This window comes from Sorex fumeus, unplaced genomic scaffold, assembly GCF_029834395.1.
Source record: "Sorex fumeus unplaced genomic scaffold, SorFum_2.1 ptg000037l, whole genome shotgun sequence".
NCBI classification, from domain to species: domain Eukaryota; kingdom Metazoa; phylum Chordata; class Mammalia; order Eulipotyphla; family Soricidae; genus Sorex; species Sorex fumeus.
Genome location: NW_026606094.1, coordinates 65,623,815 through 65,646,553, shown reverse-complemented (window position 1 = coordinate 65,646,553; position 22,739 = coordinate 65,623,815). Strand labels below are relative to the sequence as shown.

General features: G+C 38.1%; 1 protein-coding gene across 1 annotated transcript in view; it reads right to left on the bottom strand.

Annotated features, from left to right (window-relative positions):
* Positions 1 to 22,739, bottom strand: part of STK31 (serine/threonine kinase 31) — a 75,109-nt gene that overhangs the window by 13,224 nt on the left and 39,146 nt on the right. The window contains exons 11-16 of the mRNA XM_056118630.1: positions 20,382 to 20,561; positions 9,383 to 9,499; positions 7,276 to 7,395; positions 5,693 to 5,824; positions 3,453 to 3,554; positions 848 to 928 (exon numbers count right to left, since the gene is read on the bottom strand). Coding sequence (XP_055974605.1) covers positions 848 to 928; positions 3,453 to 3,554; positions 5,693 to 5,824; positions 7,276 to 7,395; positions 9,383 to 9,499; positions 20,382 to 20,561 — 732 coding nt within the window. The remainder of the gene's footprint in view (positions 1 to 847; positions 929 to 3,452; positions 3,555 to 5,692; positions 5,825 to 7,275; positions 7,396 to 9,382; positions 9,500 to 20,381; positions 20,562 to 22,739) is intronic.

The following is a 22,739-nucleotide window of genomic DNA, read 5'->3' as shown; positions in this document are numbered from 1 at the left end:
TGCCTTGCATGAGACCAATCCAGCTTTGATCCCCAGCATTCCACTGAGTCCCCCAAGCCCCACCAGAAATGAATACTAAGTGCAGAACTAGGAGTAAGCCTTGAACACATCCGGGTATGACCCACCCCCAATAAAACAGTAAGTAAATAAAATAACTTTTTCTTTGGGGGAGCCACATCTAGTATCACTCAGGGTTTACTCCAGGCTCTACTCTCAGAGAACACTTCTAGTGGGGCTCTGAGGAACCATAGGGGTAGCTGGGGATCAAACCCAGATCAGCCACATGCAACACAAGCACTTTACCTACCATCCTATCTCTCTGGCCCTAAAAATGAATTTTTAAATTTTAAATTCTATTAATTATGATTAACGGGGATCATTTTTTTCCATTAAAATAAGGCTATCAAGAATTTAAATGCAGCTTAATTTGGCTTTTTGTGGAGGTGATGCTCAGGGCCGCCAAGTGGTGGCAGGGGAATGCTTCAGGGGTTCCAAGTGCCTTAGAGGACTGAATGACCTCCAAGCCTTTGAGACCACTCCCTGGCCACATGCCAAGTTTTATTGTGGTATAGTTTAGTTTCAGTAAAACAGGTCATAGAATTGTTTTCTAAGCCATTTTTAAAAGTACTGCCATTATACTTAAGTAATCCATATAAATGATCAACTTACAGGGTTTTCCTAAGTATGCATCATCACATTTAAAGACCTTAGTGTCATTAAACCATCCATAAAACATGATTCATGTCATAATCTTCCATAATAAATATATTTTAATTTTCGAGTCAGAAAGTGTGTAATTCTCAATATGCTCTACAAAGCAGTCATTCTTAGATGAAACAAAACTTACCATGTATTTATGTAATCCTATTTCAGGATGAAGCAAAGGCAGTTCAGGGAACCACTTCTGAACCAAGTTACTCAGCTTCTCCTACATTTAAAATACACTTTATTATAAATCTATATATGATCAGCAGAGACAAATTGGTCTTTAGATAAAAGTGTAACATACCAGTATCTTCCCAATATATGATACAAAATCTACTTATTTAGATATATAATCACTGGTTGGTTATCTTCTACAAGAAGTATCAAATGGCAAGTGTTATCTTGTACCTAAGTAACTATCTTAATAAAATGTAATTATCAACTTTCAACAGGGAATATATACAAAAATATATAAAATATATATAAAAAAACAGTAATTGGGGGGGAAGCAGGGTACGTTTGGACCATACCTAGCCATGTTCAGGGGATAGTAATGGCTCTGTACTCCTAAGTGACCCCTAGTAGGAGTACCCATTTTACCTATATGTGGTGCCAGGGATTCAAACTGGAGAACAAAATTCTTGCCTATAGTCCACATTTCCAAACCAAAATTTAAATCATAGAAGTACCTTTATTTCTTTTTTTCCTTTTTGGGGTCACACCTGGCGATGCTCAGGGGTTACTCCTGGCTCATGCACTCAGGAATTACTCCTGGCAGTCCTTGGGGGACCATATGGGATGCTGGAAATCGAGCCCAAGTCAGCTGTGTGCAAGGTAAACACTCTACCTGCTGTACTATATTTTAAAAAAAAAAGAACAGTAATGGTGGGAAGTAGGGTACTTTGGACCATACCTAGCCATGCTCAGGGGCTAGTAATGGCTCTGTACTCCTAAGTGACCCCTAGTAAGAGTACCCAGGTAACCTATATGTGGTGCCAGGGATTCAAACTGGGGTGAGTCATGTGACTTACGTTTGATATTACCTCAGAAGGTAATTACCTCTTAGGCCCCAAAACACAGTTAACATTTTAATATAACTCCATTTTGGTTAGGTAGAGAAAAAGAAAGAGCCTTGAAAGAAAAAAATTATGCAACTTTACCAAAGCTTTTTTTTTTAATATAAATGTAGAAATTGAGGATCCACTTATCACATATTTACTCAACAAAACTTCTAAACAGTTGTCAGGTCACTGACTAATATTTTGGGGTCCAAGGTTCATGAAGTGAATAATAAAGTATAGAGGCAAATGAGTAAAGCTTAAGACTTTAGTGGGCAAGTGATAGTACAGTGAGTACAGTATTTGCCTTGTACACAGGTGACCCAGGTTTAATCCCTGGCATCTCATATGGTCCCCTGAGCCCACCAGGGGTAATTCGTAAATGCAGAGCCAGGAATAACCCCTGAACACTGCTGAAAATGCCCCCAAAATAAACAAAAAAATTAAAGGCTTTAAATGACTATTATTTCACACTATTTTTCAAAACACTTCTTCCTTCTTTACCGTAATACCCTAAAGCTATCAAATACAGTGGCCAGGGAGGTAGCTCAAGTGATAGAGCACATGCTGAGTTTGGCTTCCATCCCTGGCATCCATCCTGTACACCCACAGCACAAATGACCCAACAACCTAATCACGTAGGGAACAGCCCCTATAACATGCACTTACCATACTGTATATAATACATATAATACACGTACTGTACTAGCCAAAGAGCTAGTACAGTAGACAGGATATCTGCCTTGCACATGTCCAACCCAGGTTTGATTCCTGGCACCCTGGGCCCACCAGGAGTGATCCCTGAATGCAGATCCAGGAGTAAGACTTAAGCACAGATGTAGCAACCCCCCCCCAAAAAAAAGATACAACTTCCCTTCCAAGCCAGGTATTTTTGTCTTGTCAAATTTTCAGTTAATTAAGCTGTCCTAAATAATTGACTAATCTAATCCTCACATAGCTCTTAATAAAGAAAAAAATCTGGGGCCGGAAAGAGTACAGCTGGGTAAGAGGCTTCACTCAAACACAGGCAACCTGGGTTAGGTTCCCAGCATCCCATATGGTTTCCCAAGGACTGCCAGCAGTGCTTCTTGAGAGCAATCCCCGAGTATCACCAGGTGTGACCCCAAAAAAAAATAAAGTTTTCAAGCTTTTTATCAAACAAATCAAGGAGTATGCAAGTGTGTGATATAATCTAAATATTTTCAAAAGAAATAAAAGGAAGCTAAATCAAAATTTAATATTTTTCTTTCCATTTACTTTTCATTTTTAATTCTCTTCAATTACTTCTCACCATCAAATGGGAAAATTACAAGTGACATGTTTCTGTCATTTTCATATTTGATACTGACAATGATTATTCTCATCAGAAATTAGCATCTAAATTTGCATAAATCTTGCAATGCCAACATCTCTAGTCTTTTCTTTGTAGGCCACTTCATATAATAAATGCTTTGATTCCTTTTTTTGAGTGAAAAACTAATTCAAGGGGCCCAACAGATAGTACAGAGGGTAGTGTGCTTGCCTTGCATACAGTTGACCCCAAGGTTCAATCCTCCACATCCCACCTGGTTCCCCAAGCACCTCCAGAAGTAATTCCTGAGCAAAGAGCCAGGAGTAAGCTCTAAGCATCACCAGATGTGACCCATAAAACAAAACAAAAAGCTAAATTTCAAATAAACAAATACTTACATATTCTTCCTGCTCGTGATAAATTTCCTGAAAGACACTATTGCGAAGTTGAGCTATTTCTTGTTTTATCTTCTCAATTTCAAATCCATCATGGTCATCAGACTTTAATCAGAAACAAAATTTAAAAGACCACAAATGCTTATTAAAATAGATTGAGGATAAATCTTCTCAGTAGAAATAACACTTCTATGGTCAATCACTGTGGCTCCCTGTCACGTACTGTTCAGAAATTAGCACGTAATAAAGTCTTGTAACATTTCAGTTAATGTTTGAGCGGGCCCAGTAACATCTCCATTGGAGACTTTGTTGTTACTGTGTTTGGCATATCGAATACATCACGGGTAGCTTGCCAGGCTCTGCCGTGCGGGCGAGATACTCTCCGTAGCTTGCCGGGCTCTCCAAGAGGGGCGGAGGAATCGAACTCGGGTCGGCCATGTTGGTTGCATGCAAGGCAAATGCCCTACCGCTGTGCTATCGCTCCAGCCCTTCAGTTAATATCTGATAAATATTTTTAAGTTTATTCTCTCGCCAACTTTCTCAAAACCTACCAAAAATACTATACAAAATCAGAGATGGGGGCATAAAAATTACATATTTTTGAATTCTTAGTTTCCTATAGATTTTCTCTAAAATAAACATGACCACCTGCAACCAAAATAAATCTAACAGAAATTTAATTTCCTAAAATTAGTTTTTATGATTTTTTTTGGCTTTTTTGAGTGATTTTGGTTTGGGGGCTATACCCAGCAAAGCTCAGGGCTCGAGGCTGCTCACAGTAGTGCTAAGAGGACCCCTGCTTGGCCCCTTAAGCTGTATGTCTGCACTGATATTTGTTTTATTTTTAAGTGTGTCACTATGCAATTTACTAATGAAATAAAAATTCAGAAATCAAATACAAATACAAAAAATATACAAAAACTCTAAAAATAAGCCACCATAAAATATATATGTATATCCTCCAAATATAAAAAATTAAACTAAAACCCCATTTTCCACATTTCAGAACAGTACAGACCTGGAAAAAAATCAACTAAATTAGCTCTTCTCCACCATCAATTAAGTGCTCTAAAGTGGAAGACAGCTAATTCAAATTAAATTGAAACAAAATGTTGCTTCATTCTTTTATATCCTCAAAGGAAAACAGAATTACCAGTTTAGTCACAAATGCCAAGACTGAAAGTTTATCTAATTTAATGCATCCTAATTACTTTAGTTATATTATCATCTGAAGAGGCCAGAGAGATAGTACTATAGGGTAAAGGCACTTGTCTTGCATGTAGCCAACCCGAGTTTGATCCATAATCCTCAGCTCCACCAGGAAGTGATCCCTGAGCACAGAGCCAGGAGTAAGCCCTGAGCACCATGTGGGTGGCCCACCATCGAAAAAAGGGGTGGGGGGGAGACACTTGCAAGTTAAATTATGATGGGTTTTAAACAACTCTCTGTATATATTTCTATTACCATCTGAAAACTTAGAACATTTACAATATGTGCAATTACAAAAATTGTTTAAACACATCATGATCTTAAAAACACTATATGATAAAATTCTACTTTTGAAAGCACACCTTGAATAAACAGGCTTGCATTTTAACAGACATGTAATAATCTGAATTATCCTAAAATGACACTGGACTAGAACACATGCATTGCATGTAGAAAGCCCAGGTCTGATCCCTGACACTACATTGTGCCCCAAACACCATCTGGAGCCAGGAACTGCCCCCAAGCACTTTGGGGTTATAGCCAAAACAAAAACAAAAAAATTAAAATACTTGGTACCAAAAACCAAGGCAGCCAGGTAAAACGTCTTTAAAGAAATTTCATTACATGAAAAAATGTTTAATTAACATAATAAGTTTACGTACACTGATTTAAAAAGCACTGTAGCACTGTCTTCCAATGGTTCCTCAATTTGCTCGAGTGGGCCCAGTAATGTCTAAATTGTGAGACTTGTTACTGTGTTTGGCATATCAAATACGTCACGGAGAGCTTGCCAGGCTCTACCACGCGGGCGGGATACTCTCGGTATCTTGCCAGGCTCTCCGAGAGGGGCAGAGGAATCAAACCCAGGTCAGCCCGCATGCAAGGCAAATGCCCTACCTGCTGTGCTGCTCACCTTTTAAAATATAAATAAGGGCTTACATACTTTAAAGGAGTGTATCTATTATTTTTATGATGCAAAGTTCAAATAAAATTAAGTACACTCAAAGTTCAGTAAGAGATAACAGTTTCCTTACTTCTTCCAAATTATTCTTTTCAACCAATTTCCATCTCAGTCGCGCTTTTAAACTTTTCAGTGTCTTTTTAATGGACAGCAAGTGTTCCACACTGGGGCTCTGATTTAAACATTCAATAATCTGCTTCTTAAACTAAGTGAGAGAACAGTTTTATTTTCAAAACACTGACATATTTAATGAGTTTATAGACCATTTATAATTTTTCTATATTCATCAATATAATAGAAATAAAAATTGTTTATTATATTATAATAATTGTCTGTTATGTTATACACCAGTATTATATTACTGAGTTCAGGTTAAAATAATTCTGTAACTTTCAACAATTCTACTAAAATTTCTTAGTTATCCACATTTCAGGTTAGAAGAATATAAGTTCCAGCAATCAAAATAGCAAAAGTAAAAGAATTACAAGCTAAGACGTACAGTGATCCATAATTCTGTTAGAATAGAAGCAAATCAGACTTTCCAGTAAAGGTTAAATTATCTTTCAAGAATTTACTAGATAATGCATGCCACGCTTAAAAATATTCATTACTTTTGACTTAGTAATTGTTTATGACTATTTATAAAAACACTCATAGAAAATTAATACCAAAGATTTTGTACAGTGCTATTTGTGATTTAAAAAATTAGATGTAGCCTATTTAAAACAAATGAAGATTAATGTTCGATCTACACAACTGATTATGTTTTAGTCACTCAAAATTACAGTATACAGTTGTTTTCAGCAATTCAGTTTTCAAGTGTAAAAAACTGAAAACCACTGTCATAGAAGTGTGTGCTCTCCCGGGCCGGGCCTAAGCCGCCCCAGACGAGGGACAGACATTCCTCGAGAATGGGACCGCTCTTCTCCTTCTGCCAGCGGGCCTCTTGCTTCTCCCCCACCTCGCGGTAGGGGGGTGGGGGTGTTCAGGGGTGCGGACCCTGGCCCGATCCCACTCTTGCTGCTCTCCCGCCACGCATGGGGAGTGGGCTTCGGGGTTGCTCACTGTAGGAAAAACTGTCAGGGTAAAAAAAAATACCATACCATTCACACTAAGTTCTTCAGAAACTGGACAAAAAACCTAACATACTGAGGAAAGAAAACATGAAAGTCTATTTGTTAAGAGCAACGATACCTCCTATACATGGGAAAGACTCAACAAAACTGAATAATTCGCCAGTGAGTTTAAGACTTTAAATAGCTTAGCTAAACCAGAGAATAAAGAAAGGGAAGTAGGGAAGGTCAGTGAGAGAGATTACTAGGGAAATAAACAAAGGTATAGTTTTAAATTCTGCCCCTCCAACCAAAAGCCAAGATTGTATCCTATAAATTTGTATAGGCAGAAATAAAATAACAGAAATTATGTTTTGAAACACAGAAAAAGCTAAAATTCAAACAGTAAAGACTCAAACATTAATACAAACATAAATTTTTTTATTTCCACTATATTAGTATAAATTTCATTATATACCAGCTAACAATGACTATTGTAACATTATAATATACTTGTATATTAGATATCAAAATACTTAAGAAAAATTAAAGTATTAAGAAATTCAAAAAATATATAAATAAGACTAATAAAGCATAATCCAACCTCAATACTGTCCTCGTACTTGGATAGTACAGCAGCAATAAGTCTTTCCTCTAAGTGAATCTTTCCTAAAACTTGACTATATGTATTTAAAATTATTTCCTTGTCTGCATCACCTTGCTCCTAGAAGAAATGACACATATAAGAATTATGTAAAAAGGGACAATCCAAAATAGTAAGAATTTTCATTAACACTAAATATACTTCAAAGTTATACCTTTCTAAAATAGTCTACATGCAAAAGAATTAAACTAGGCCATTATCTAACATCTTTCACTACCATCAATTCAAAATAGATTAAAGACTGGCATGGAAGACATGAAATCATAGAATACATTCAAGAAAACACAGGTAATGTGCTCTTTGACAGTGACCCAAGAGATGTGACTGGCAATGCAATTCCAAGAGCACAGGGATCAAAACTAAAAACAATGGCTAACTAACATCACTCATACTAATACCTTCCAGTTCTATTCATGACATGGCAAACTGCATGAGTTTATGTTCTCTTATAGCTGAGTAGCATTCCATTGTGTATATATACCACAATTTCTTTACTGAGTTCTCTGTTCTTGGACACCTGGGTTGTTTCCAGGAGAGGGGCAGACACAGAATGACATCTTTCAGGCTGAATATAGTGGGCATCGAGTTTGCCTTGCCTGAGCAACACCACGTTGCCAGATTTGAGCACTGAGCCAGTAGGTCTACAATGCCAAGCTAAATATCAAATATCACTAAGAATGGCCCCAAGGGCCACTTGGGGAGGCGCCTTCCATGCACACACAAAAAAAGAAATTGTACATCTACCTCAAAAAACATTTTTTTCTGCAATGCTCAGGGATTACTCCTGGCTCTGCACTGAAGATTTACTCATGGTGGGCTCAGGGGACTATATGGGGTGCCAAGGATCAAACACAGGTCAATCATGTTCAAGGCAAATGCCCTACCCACTGTACTATCTCTCTGCCCCCTCAAAATATTTCTTCAACATAAATCTTTTCCTAGGTAGAAAATATTAAAGTCAAAAAAATTTACTCTATTACATTATCATTATGAAAGTTGCCTTAACTAGAATATTAAGGGAAGTCAGTTACAATACTAAGTATATGAACTAAATGATATATAGTATAATGATTTAAAAATTTTATGCCCTTATTTCTAGAATGATAGGAGTATAACATGCTTGCTTTCTTATATGATGAACATGTACACTATGAAATTCCTCAAAAATAAAATTTTTACCCTTGTGGGAGAAATGGCACACTATTTTTAAAACTCGTGTATCAACTACTACTTTAAAATCAAGTCTAGAAAATATCTAAATATGAAAAATATGACAATAGGAAAATGTAGTCACTAATACATTTGCATATTTGAATTTTAAAAATTTTTTAAATATTTAAAATATTTAACACCAATATGGACAAAATAACAAAAAGTTAAAAAATATATATATAAATGTTATAACCAAAGTTTCAAGTTGGCAGCAGCCTGAAAAACTGGGAGAGTTCCAATGAACAATGTCTACACTAAAAATTACATCAGAAATATTTCAGATTTTATGTTGTTTTCATATCCTCCTAAATCTTTGTCATCGGTTATGCTAAATTCAATGATCAATTTTTTTTCTTTTTTTTTATTATTATTAGTGAAACACCATGAGGTACAGTTGTAGATTTACAAATTTTTGTGCTTGGATTTCGGTCATACCATGATCAAATACCCATCCCTCCACCAGTGCCCATTTTCCACCACCAGGATAATATCCCTCCCCCCCAACCCCCATCCCCCCCTGCCACTGTGGCAGGGCATTCCCTTTTGTTCTCTCTCTCCTTTTGGGTGTTGTGTCAGTGATCAATTTTTTAAAAAAAGTAAGTCACCAGATTAAAAAACCATTTTCCTACTTTTTCTAATCTTTTAATGTACTATTAATTAAAAGACCCCCATAGTGAAGAATAAAACATTGCACATGTATGGATTATAATCTGACAGTTGCTAACATTTCAAATAATGCTGTAAGAGGAAAATGTAAAACCAGGCTTAATATATTCTAAACAGCAATAGAAACCGTAATGCTTTAAAGGTAGTTATAGAGAATACTAATACTCACAACCAAAGATATCTCCAGCTCTCTGCAGATACTTGACTCAGTTTTTTCTAGGATTTCATCAACATTACTAATTGTGTCTTCAAGAGTCAATGATTCTTCCACAGACAGATCAAAAACCTCATTTAAAGGAAACAAATCTCATTCAATTAATTAGTACTCACAGTGCTCTTAGAACTGGAATTAACCTATGCACTGGCGAAAATGTGGAAAATACAGGACGACACATCTCAGAGATCTAGATAGAGTAAAAAACTTCGCATAAACGGAAGTCTTAAGTTCAGTCCCCAAAACCTACATATCCCAAAAGTATTACCCTGAAAAGATTTGCCCAGCAAAAAAAGGGCACACAATAAACATAAATCTTAAAGAAAACCTTAAAAAAAAATCATTGAAAGATACAAAGGATCACTACACATATAAAAAGTATGAGTGAAAAACAGGGATATAACCAATAATTGGGGGTGCAGAAAAAGAAGTCTAAGAAATGATAAAGAATCTTGAATACTCAGATGACAAGTTTACAATTCAAAGGTAAGATATCAACTCTGACATAAGGAATGAATCTGATTATACCTACACTTACTGATGATCTACTAGTAATGAGAATCAGGATTAAGTTAAAGATTAAACCCAGGTAATGTAACAAAGCTAAATAGAAAGACAATTATTATCAATAAAGCAGATTTTTCTTTAGTCACGTTAAAATAACCATATTAAAAGTAACAAAGCCAAAAAGTTCTGGGAGTGGGGCTGGAGCGGGTAAGGCGTCTGCCTTGCAAACAGCCAACCCGGGTTCGATTCCCAGCATCCCATATGGTCTCCTGAGCACCGCCAGGGGTAATTTCTGAGTGCAGAGCCAGGAGTAACCCCTGTGCATCACCGGATGTGATCCCCCCAAAAAAAAAGTTTTGGGAGTGACTTTATAAGTTCTGTTAATGTGCCTGTAAGAAAATCAAATCAAAAACAAGTCTCAGCTATTAAAAAAGAAAACCTGGGGCCAGAGAAACAGTAGAGAGGTTGGGGAGAGCACTTGCCTTGCACATGGCCAATCTGGGTTTGATTCCCAGCACCCCATATGAGCCCCCAAGCCCACCAGGAGTTACCCTTGAGCGCAGAGCCAGGAGTAAGCTACGAGCATTATACCAGATGTGACCAAAATAAAACCCACAAGACAGAAAACACAGTACTGCAAGTAGGTGCCCTGCATGCAGCTGACCAGGATTTGATCACTGCACCCCATACAGTTTTCCAAGCACCACTGAGTGTACCTCCCCCTCCAAAAAGTAAAGTTTTATTTTCCCAAATAAAGCCAAAAGCATTTACTGGGAAATCATTCACAGAAATTAGAAAAATGACACCATGTGTGCTGCTGCCATTGCTGAGGAAGTTACAAACCAGACAGGAGAGATTCAATTAACAAATAAGCAAAAACTGAATAAGCATTCACAGTACAGGACAAAAAGTATATGCCCTCAAACCTTTCAGAAAAGTATTATTCTACGATAATTAAAATCTACAAAACACATTTTCAATAGTTTATATAAATAAAGACTAATGCTCCCCATAAGTTTAACTACTTTAAAGAAAGGTGAACTAGCTAAAACTTAAAATCAAACATTGCCAACTAATAGACCACTTTAAGATGTCTAGTTGGGCAGCTCATGTTTCCAGATGGATTTCCAGATGGAAATATGATAGTGGAAAGGTGTAATGGTGGTGCGATTGGTGTTCAAATATTAAATGTAGTCAAATATTCTAGCACTGTAGCACTGTCCTCCCGCTGTTCGTCGATTTGCTCGAGCGGGTCCAGTAACGTCTCCATTGTGAGACTTCTTGTTACTGTGTTTGGCATATCGGATTCGTCACAGGTAGCTTGCCAGATTCTGCCGTGCGGGCAAGATATCCTCGGCAGCTTGCCAGGCTCTTCGAGAGTGGCAGAGGAGGCTCGACCAGGCCAGCCACACGCAATCGTGGACAACTTTATAAAACTAAATTTTAAAAGAATAAAATAAAATACATGTCTTGGTCCTCCACCATCTCAGCAGGCCCACCTCCACATCTCCTGAATCCTGTAGCCACAACAGTTCTACTCATCACCTCACACAGTTCACATTTATAATGCCAGTCACTGGGAGAACAAGCCTCTTAAAGTAGTGGACAAACATCTCAGCACTCTGTCACTGAGTACAGCATGGCACTTATGGTTGCCCTTTACTAAAGTCCTGTTTAGCTCTATCATGCTAACAGATTTTATATGTTCCAACAATAAATGTTTTACTTACATTGAATGTTCTATGTCTATTCAAATGATTTTTTAATTCATAAAGATTTCTAATACAATCTATTGTTATTTAATACAGATCTATAAAACACTGTATTTCCTAATATAAAGACAGTATTTTCTTAAATTTTATACCTTCACAAACTTATTCAGATTTATCCTTGGTTCTTCTCAATTCTCCTCTCCTTACTCTTACTAAATTACATACTTGTAGAATTTGTATGTTTCACACTAATTTTAAAATGTATTTTAAATGTATTAGCATATAATTACCCATACTAATTTTTAATTTGCATACCAATAAAGAGAAATAGCTTTTCTAAGTTTCTTTACCAACTTATTTACAATTTTGCAAAATTTCAGTTTAGTGTTATTCATCCATATGTGTAGATGTGACCATCTCCACAATAAAAAATTTTTTGAAAGATCTCTCTCATCTATGGGATATAAAGAAACGTAGTCAGGGGAGAAAAATTACTGAAGTCATTAGACTTGAATATTTAGCTACAGAACTGAGCTCACATGGAGGGGAAGGTGAATGGAAGGACCCCTGGAGACAGTGGTAGAGGGGAGGAAACACTGATGTTGGTACATCCCTTTAAAGTATAATTAACGGTACTCTTAAATACCAGCATCTCAATAAAATGATAAAAATAAAAAATATATGTTTTACTAAAAAGAACTAAAAAAAGACAAAGAAAAGCTTTACTAGGCTCTAAAGCAGTGACTTTTTTTTTAATTTTACTGAATCACCATGAGATAGTTACAAGCTTTCATCTTTGGGTTACAATCACACAATGATCAAACACCCATCCCTCTACCAGTGCACATTCCCCACTACCAATATCCCCAGTGTACCCCCCCTCCGCTTCCCACCCTCCTCCTGCCTCCATGGCAGACAATATTCCCCATACTCATACTCTCTGTTTCTATGCATTACGGTTTGCAATGCAGATACTGAGAGATATCATGTTTGCTCCATTATCTACTTTCAGCACACATCTCCCAACCTGACTGGTTCCTCAAGCCATCATTTTCTTAGTGATCCCTTCTCTATTCCAGCTGCCTTCTCCCCTTTGCCCATGAGGTAGGCTTACAGTTTCCTGTCCCGTGTATCTACTATCTAGGTGTCAGTCTCATGTTATGTTGTTTTATACTCCACAAATGAGTGCAGTCCTTCTCCGTCTGTCTCTCTTTCTGACTCATTTCACTTAGCATGATACTCTCCACGTCTATCCATTTAAAAGCAAATTTCATGACTTCATCTCTCCTAACAGCTGCATAGTATTCGACTGTGTAGATGCCAGGCACAAAAGTCAGATCAAAGTGTATTAAAGACCATAAGGCACATAGAGGAAAATATAGCCAGAACTCTCCACAACACTGTAGCTAAAAGCATCTTTAAGGATGAAACAGCACTGACTGACCATACAAGTGGAAGCAAACATAAACAAATGGGACTACATCAAACTAAGAAGCTTCTGTACTTCAAAAGAAACAGTGACCAAAATACAGAAAGAGTCCACAGAATGGAAAGACTATTTACCCTATACCCATCTGATAAGGCAAAGTCTCCTGCCCCCACACATGGCTGTCCTCACGGGGCACCTTGAAGGGGGCAGGCTGAGTTTCCCTCCCTGCACCGAGCATAACCCCGGCAGCTGAAGACCTCTGGGACCAGCCACAGCCATGCTTAAGACCACTCGCCACACGTTCATACGAGCCTCACACAAGAAGGAACCGGCAGAGGAACCGAGGTGTGCAGGACCTGGGGCTGAGCTCTCCAAGCCTGCTCAGATTGGACTGGGCCTCCTTCCTCCACCCAGATCCCCCAACTTCCTGTAGCTGGGCGTTACACCCACCAACTGCCCCTGGCACCATGTTATCCCATGAATGGCCAAGACCCAGGGACTATAAAACTCAGCTCCCGGGAGAGCGACCTCTTATTGCCTAGTCCTCATTCTTGGGAGAACCCGACAGGCTATCGAGTGTATCCTGCCCGCATGGCAGAGTCTGGCAAGCACCTCATGGCGTATTCAATATGCCAAAACCTAGTAACAATGATAGGTCTTACTCCCCTGACCCTGAAGGAGCCTCCAATGGGGCACTCAATAAAATCTCAGGGCTAGGATGAATGGAGACATTACTGGGGCCTGCTTGAGGAAACCGATGAACAACAGGATGACAGTGACACAGTGACAGTGAAGGGATTAATATCCAGGATATACAAGACACTAGTATAATTGTGCAAGAAAAAAAACCTCCAACCCCATCAAAAAATGGGGAGAAGAAATGAACAGAAGTTTCCTCAAAAAAGAAATACAAATAGCCAAAAGGTACATGAAAAAATGCCCCACATTCCTAGCCATCAGGAAGATGCAAAACAAAACAACAATGATATATCATCTCACACCACAGAGACTGGCACACATTCAGAAGAACAAAAGCAACCAGTGCTGGCGTGGATGTGGGGGAAAAGGGACACTCTTTCACTGTTGGTGGGAATGCCCACTAGTCCAGACTTTCTGGAATACAATATGAACAATCCTTCAAAAACTAGAAATTGAGCTTCCATATGACCATGCAATACTACTTCTGGGAATATATTCCGAGGATGCAAAAAAGCACAGTATCTCATCCGCACGGCAGAGCCTGGCAAGCCACCCGTGATGTATTCGATATGCCAAACACAGTAACAACAAAATCTCCAATGGAGACGTTACTGGGCCCACTCGAGCAAATCGACGAACAACGGGAGGGCCTTTACTTTTTTTTAACTTTACTTTTACACCTAAATCTGTGGAAAAAATTATGGCCACCTCAACTACAATACAACAATAATCCACTGGCCTACTCCAATTCTAACAAAAGACCAGTATGCAAAGAAGCTGTACAAGCCCAATATTAAAAGAGAACCTCCTCCAAAGCTTCACTAGATGCCTGTCATAAGCCAAAGAAAAATGCCTGAGAGGATGGTCAGACTCTAGAAAGGGAGAAGGGTGACCACCATCGACTGACCTTATCCAGAATCCTTTCAAACAATAAGAGGAAACAGTACTAGTGAATTTCAGGATTTGACCACTAGACAATCAAAACAACATGAAGATACAGTGAAAATCTCCACTACAAGGAGAATACAAAGGAAAGAGTCCCAAATCCTCAACCGGGATTATCCACAAGTATGTTCTCTCCGATAAAGAATTCCGAGATGAAATGCAGAGGATGTTCAAGGATCTACTCAAAGAATCAACGGTGGAGATATTCAGAAAACTAAAGGAAGAAATGAAACAATAGAACATATAGTCAAGAAAATACAGGAAGAAATGAGAGCAGAAATAAAAAAGCTACAAAAAGAAGTGTCACAAATAAAGGATTAGGTAGATGAAACTAAAAACTCAGTAAGTGCCCTTAGCAGTAGGATGAATACAACTGAAGACAGGATCAGTGAGCTTGAAGATGAGCAAAAGAAATCCCATAAGGAACACAAGCAATGGGAAAAGACCTCAAAATGGCTCTAAGGAGAATCAGAGACCTAGGGGATGACGCCAAGAGGAACAACATTAGAATCATGGGAGTACCAGAAAGACAGGGAGGCAAACCCAATGAAAAACCCACAGTCAAAGAAATCACTGAAAAGTTCCCAGAATTAAAGAATGAAGACATCCAGATACAAGGAGCCAGAAGGGTGCCAGCTAAAAGAGACCCTAATAAAAACACTCCAAGGCATATCATAGTCAGAACAATGGATGCTGTGGACAGAGACACAATATTACAAGCAGCAAGGTCAAAGAAGGAAATCACATACAAAGGAGCACGCCTTAGATTCACAGCAGACCTATCAGAGGAAACCCTCCAAACCCGAAAGCAATGCTGGGATATAGTGAAAAAACTCAATGAAATGAACACCTCACCAAGAATACTTTATCCAGCTAAACTCTCACTCAAACTCGATGGAATAATACACCATTTTGTAGATAAACAACAGCTCAGGAACTTCATAGACTCAAAACTAAATCTAAAAGAGGGATTATAGGGGCTCCCGTAAGATAAGAAGGAAAACAGTTATAAACACAACCAATGCCTACAGAAAGATGGCACAAAACCCCATGAAAATAATCTCTCTCAATGTCATGGTCTAAATGCACCAATCAAGAGACACAGAGTGGCAAAATGAACCCAGAAACTGAAACCAACATTCTGCTGTCTACAAGAAACTCATCTGAACAATCAGAGCAAACATAGACTCAAAGTTAAAGGATGGAAAACAATCCTGCAGACAACTCCCCAAAAAAGTTGGAGTGGCCATACTAGTATCCAACAACATGAATTTCAGGTTGAAAAAGATTAGAAGGGACAGCGAAGGCCATTTTCTATTTATCAAGGGATACGTATAACAGGAAGAAATCACACTCTTAAATGTACATGCAACTAATGAGGTACCAGCTAAATACTTAAAACAACTGCTAAAAGATTTTAAGGAGGACATTGCTAGCAACACAATAGTAGTTGGAGACTTCAACATTGCCTTATCATCTCTGAATAGATCAACAAAAACAAAACTCAACAAGAAAACATTGGCTTTGAAAGAAGAACTAGAAGAGAGAGGGCTAATAGACCTGTACAGGGCTTTACACCCCCCAAAAATAAAGAATACACATTCTTCTCCAGTACACACGAAACATTCTCCAAAATAGACCACATGCTAGGCCACAAAACACACCTAAAAATCAGGATGATAGAAGTAGTATCAACAATCTGTTCAGACCACGATATGCTCAAGATAGAAGTGAATCACACAAAGACATAGAAAAACAAATCAAACACCTGGAAATTAAACAACTAAATGTTGAACAACGAGTGGGTCAGGAAGGAAGTAAAAGACAAAAATCAAAAGACACCTGGAAACAAATGAGAATGAAGACATGAGCTACCAGAAGCTATGCGATGCAGCTAAAGCCGTGCTAAGAGGAAAATTTATAGCATTGCAAGCATTCCTAAGGAAAGACGAAAGGGCCTACATAGATAACCTAACCACACAGCTCAAGATTTTAGAAAAAGACTAACAAAAGGAACTGAAAATTGGCCGAAGAAAAGAAATAATAAAACTTAAGAGCAGAAATTAATGACATGGAAACCAAAGAAACGATCCAAAAGGTCAATGAAACCAAGAGCTGGCTCTTTGAGAAAATAAGTAAGATTGATAAACCACTAGCAAGACTCGCAAAAGAAGAGAGAAAGAACCCTAATAAACCGAATAAGAAATGAAAAAGGGGACATCACAACAGAAACCAATGAAATCCAAAAGATCATTAGAGACTACTTTGAGAGTCTATCTGCCAAGAAACAAGAGAACCTAGAAGAAATGGATAAATTCCTGGATTCCTATAATCTCCCAAGACTGAACCAGGAAGACTTGGGATACCTGAATAGACCCATTTATATCAAGGAAATTGAAGCAGTAATCAAAAGTCTTCCCAAAAACAAAAGCCCAGGCCCAGACGGGTTCACTTGTGAATTCTTCCAAACATTCAAAGAAGACCTTTTGCCAGTTCTCCTCAAGATTTTCCAGGAAACTGAAAAAACAGGAACCCTCCCAAACAGCTTCTATGAGGCACATATCTCCCTAATACCTAAAGCAAACAAAGACACCACCAACAAAGAAAACTATAGGCCAATATCCCTAATGAACACAGATGCAAATATCCTCAACAAAATACTATCAAATAGAATCCAACAACTCATCAAAAAGATCCTACACTATGACCAAGTGGGATTCTTCCCAGGGATGCAAGGATTGTTTAACATTCGGAAATCAACAACATAATCCTTCATATCAACAAAAGTAAAGATAAAAACCATATGTTCATATCAATAGATGCATAGAAAGCTTTTGACAAAATACAGCACCCGTTTATGATGAAAACTCTCACCAAAATGGTTTTTGAAGGAACTTTCCTCAAGATAGTCAAAGCCATCTACAACAAACCCATGGTAAGCATTATCCTCAATGGGGAAAAACTAAGGGCCTTTCCTCTAAGATCAGGGACAAGACAAGGATGCCCACTATCACCACTTCTGTTTAACATAGTACTAGAAGTTAAATGTTAATCGCTATTACTTGCAATAGTGATTAGGCAAGAAAAAGACATTAAAGGTATCCAGATAGAAAAGGAAGAAATCAAGTTCTCACTATTCGCAGATGATATGATACTGTATCTCAAGAATCCTAAATCCTCTACCAAGAAACTCTTAGTAACAATAGCCCTGTACACAGGAAAGTCGCAGGCTATAAAATCAACACCCAAAAATCCATAGCATCCTATATGCAAATAATAAGAGGAAAGTGACATGAAAAAAATAATCCCATTCACAATTGTGCCCCAGAAAATCAAATACCTCAGGACCAGCCTAACTAAAGAGGTAAAGGATCTCTACAATGAAAACTACAAAACGCTACTCCATGAAATAAAAGAGGACAGGAGGAAATGGAAACACATCCCCTGCTCATGGATAAGAAGAATCAACATCATTAAAATAGCAATACTCCCAAAAGCATTACACAAATTCAATGTGATCTCTATAAGGATACCCATGAAATTCTTCAAAGAAATAGATCAAGCACTACTGAAATTCACATGGAACAACAAATGCCCAAGAATAGCTAAAGCAATTCTTGGGAAAAAAGACATGGGGAGGCATTATCCTCCCCAACCTCAAACTCTACTACAAAGTGGTAATAATTAAAACAGCATGGGACTAGAACAAAGGCAGGTCCGTAGACCAATGGAACAGAGTGGAATATCCCTACACACAACCCCAAATATATGAACATCTAATCTTTGATAAAGGAGCAAGAAATGTAAAGTGGAACAAGGAAAGCCTCTTCAACAAGTGGTGTTGGCATAACTGGACAACCACATGCAAAAAAATGGGCTTAGACCTCGACCTAACACCATGCACAAAAGTTAGATCAAAATGGATTAAAGATCTCAACATCAGGCCAAAATCCATAAGATACATTGAAGACAAGGTCGGCAAAACCCTCCAGGATATTGAGGCTAATGGTATCTTCAAAGACAACGCTCCACTGACCAACCAAGTGGAAACAGAGATAAACAAACGGGACTATCTTAAATTAAGAAGCTTCTGCACCTCAAAAGATACAATAACCAGAATACAAAGACAATATACAGAATGGAAAAAGATATTTACCCAATACCCATGTGATAAAGGGTTGATATCAAGGACATACAAAGCACTGGTTGAACTCTACAAGAAGAAAACATCTAACCCCATCAAAAACTGGGGTGATGAAATGAACAGAAACTTTCCCAAAGAGGAAATCTGAATGGCTAAAGGCACATGAGAAAATCACTAATCATCAAGAGAAAAGGCACTAATCATCAAGGAAATGCAGATCAAAACCACAATGAGTTATCATCTCACACCACAGAGACTGGCCCATATCCAAAAGAACAAAAGCAACCGTTGTTGGCGTGGATGTGGCAAGAAAGGGACTCTCCTTCATTGCTGGTGGGAATGCCAACTGGTTCAGCCCTTTTGGAAAACAGTATGAATGATTCTCAAAAAATTAGAAATTGAGCTTCCATTTGACTCAGCAATACCACTACTGGGAATATATGCCAGCGAGAGAAAAAAAGTACTGTCGAAATGACATCTGCACTTCTATGTTCATTGTTGCACTATTCACAATAGCCAAAATCTGGGAAAAAAAAAAAAACCGAGTGCCTGAGAACAGATGACTAGTTAAAGAAACTTTGGTACATCTATACAATGGAAAATACTATGCAGCTGTTAGAAAAAATGAAGTCATGAAATTTACATACAAGTGGTACTACATGGAAAGTATCATGCTAAGCAAAATGAGTCAGAAAGAGAGGGACAGACATAGAAAGATTGCATTCATCTGGGGAATATAAAGTAACAAATTGGGAGACTAACACCCAAGAATAGCCGAAATAAGTACCAGGAGGTTCACTCCATGGCTTGGAGGTCAGCTGCACATGATGAGGGAGAAGGCAGCTCAGACAGAGAGGGAAGCACCAAGTAAAGGGTGTTGGGAGGACCCTCCCAGGATGAGAGATGCATACTGAAAACAGACTCTAGACTGAACATGATAGCCATTCAATGCCTCTTTTGTAAACCACAGCACCCAAAAGGAGAGAAAGAACAAAAGGGGATGCTTTGCCACAGGGGTGGGGTGGAATAGGAGGTGGGGGTGGGAGGAATGCTGGGAGCATTGGAAGTGGGGAATGGGCACCGGTGGAGGGATGGGTACTCAATCATTGTGTTACTGAAACCCAAGCACAAAAATTTGTAAGTCTACAACTGTACCTCATGGTGTTTCACTAATAAAAATTAAATAAATAATTTCCATCCTTTCTCCCTGGGGCTTTTTTTTGTCCCTTCCCCAGCCTCTCCCCCTCTCTTGATCCGAAGAATAAAATAAATACTGGTAATAAAAGTCCAAAGATACTACCTTATACCTCAACTGGGTTAAAGTTTTCACTCATCTCCCAGATTGTAAATATGTGAACATATAATTTCTTCAATTCTCCGTTACAGTTACACACATTCACATTCACTTTTTATTCTTATTCCCTGTCTCTATCTCTAAGAAATGAATCATATTTGGAATCTTTCTTTTAGAACATTGCCTGGTTTATGCTGTAAGACTTCTAGGTAAGAACTCATTACCTTTAAAGCACTCTGGAACCATGCCATAAGATGCTGTAGAGAAATATCTGTTTCACTTCTAACATCGGTGAATTCCCGTCTTTTATCACACTTCCAATCATAAAATTTTGCAAGTATTTCTTCGGAATATGCCCTTTCTTTGGCTTGTCCATATACTGCCTCTAAAGAGAGTGACATGTCCTGCAGAAACATGCTTCTGTTAATTAATAAAGCTTATAGCACAGAGGTTGGGCATTTGCCTTGCGCGCAGCAGGCCCAGCCGAGCTGGGTTTGATTCCTCCGTCCCACTCAGAGAACCTGGCAAGCTACAGATAGTATCTCGCCCGCACGGCAAAGCCTGGCAAGCTACCCATGATGTATTCAATATGCCAAATATAGTAACAACAAGTCTCAAAATGGAGACGTTACTGGGCCCACTTAACCAAATTAACTTTGTATTAAGATGCAATCACAGTATTAGAATCAGAGACATATATAGTAAATCCCTATCTTTGATAAATTTACAAATAAAATCTAAAATAACTACACAGACATGAAAGCATAAAGCTATCAAAAGGTGATTTACTTGAACTATAATGGTTTATTAAGGGAACTGTAAATATAAATGACCCTTAAAACAATAGGGGTGTATGGGATCTATTTACACATGAATTTTCTTGTAAAAAGACATGCAGACTTATGCTACCAATAAATACAGACAGTACTGTAAATTTATTTTCTCTTCATTGTGATATTAATATTTTCTTTTATCTCGCTTACTATACTGTGAATATATAGTATATAGTATGTGCAATATATAAAATAAATTCTTATAAAATATGTTATTAGCTGATTAGTAGGTAGACTTCAAAAGAGTCAAAGATTATACTCACTTTTATTCAAAGGAATCAAAACACATTAATTTAAAAAGTTACTTGATTCACAGCAGACAAAACATGAAATCGACCTAAATGCCTATTAAAGGGTAACAGCAGAAAGAAGTTGTGATATAGACGGGTATTTTATGGACCATTACTCAGCTACTTAAAAAGAAAAATGGGCCAGAGAGATAGTACGAAAGGTAGGGCACTTGATTTGCACACAGCCAACCTGGGTTTAATCCTGGCACCCCACATGGTCTCCTGAGTCCACCAAGAGTGACCACTGGGCACAGTGCCAGGAGTAAGCCTTGAGCATCGAGCCAGATGTGGCAAAAAATAATAAATTAAATAAATTAAATGTATGGTGCTGAAGAGACAATACAGCAGATAAGGGACCTGCCTCGCATGCAGCTGACCCTGTTTCAATTTTCAGCACCCCAGATGTTCCCCCAAGATGCCAGGAGTGATTTTTGAGCACAGAGCCAGAAGCAAAACAATGCACAGCTGGGAATAGGCCAAAACAAACAAAAAGTGATAACTAAAAAAAATCTCATGATCTAAAATGGATAGAAAGCTTAAGGTGGTTTGCTAAGCAGAATGATATCCCAGAAAATATCACAACAGTTGAACAGGAAAGATAGCCTTTTTCTTTTTTTTGCTTTTTGGGTCACACCCAGCAATTCACAGGGGTTACTACTGGTTAGTGCACTCAGGAAATACCCCTGGCTATACTTGGGGGACCATATGGGCTGCTGGGAATCGAACCCAGGTTGGGTCGTATATAAGACAAACGCCCTTCCCACTGTGCTATCACTCCAGCCCCAAAGATAGACTTTTTAAGTTAAAAAAATGTTTTTTAAACTTCTTTCCTATTCAACATTCCATGATTTGGGGGCAACAACTTGCTTAGTGAATTACTTCAAGTCCCAACCATGTGGTCACAAAAGGCAACAGCTCTTTTTTTTTAATTTAATTGTATTCTTATACCATTGTTCACAATAAATTGTTACATTTAATATTTCAACACCAATCCCACCACCATTACACTTATCTACCACATTTTTAATGTTTCCACCCCGGCCCCCAAAGCAGGACCTACATTATTTATTTTTCATTGCTTGGTAAACTGATCCCAAAATATTTCATTTGAGGAAATTGTGTGAAGATTGTTGTATTTCACCCAGAGCCATTAAGCTCTTAACGTTTAATGTATAAGAGATTACTAACATGTTATAAAAGTTTTAGCCTTGTGTGCTTATATTTTTTTTTCTCCCCAAGATGGGTTGCCTTCTACTTTACACCTTATCAAATGTGGTGTGCTACTCTTGGTACATCAGTGGGTGTAGAGCATAAGATGCTGCACAGCCACATTTGGCCTCTCCAGGAATTTTAAAATTTTAAATACAACAATAGCTCATTTTCTAATAGCTAAATGAATACAGAGTTTGGCCAGCATGGACTATAAAGTAAGTTTCAAAAAGAAGATGGGGGGAAAATT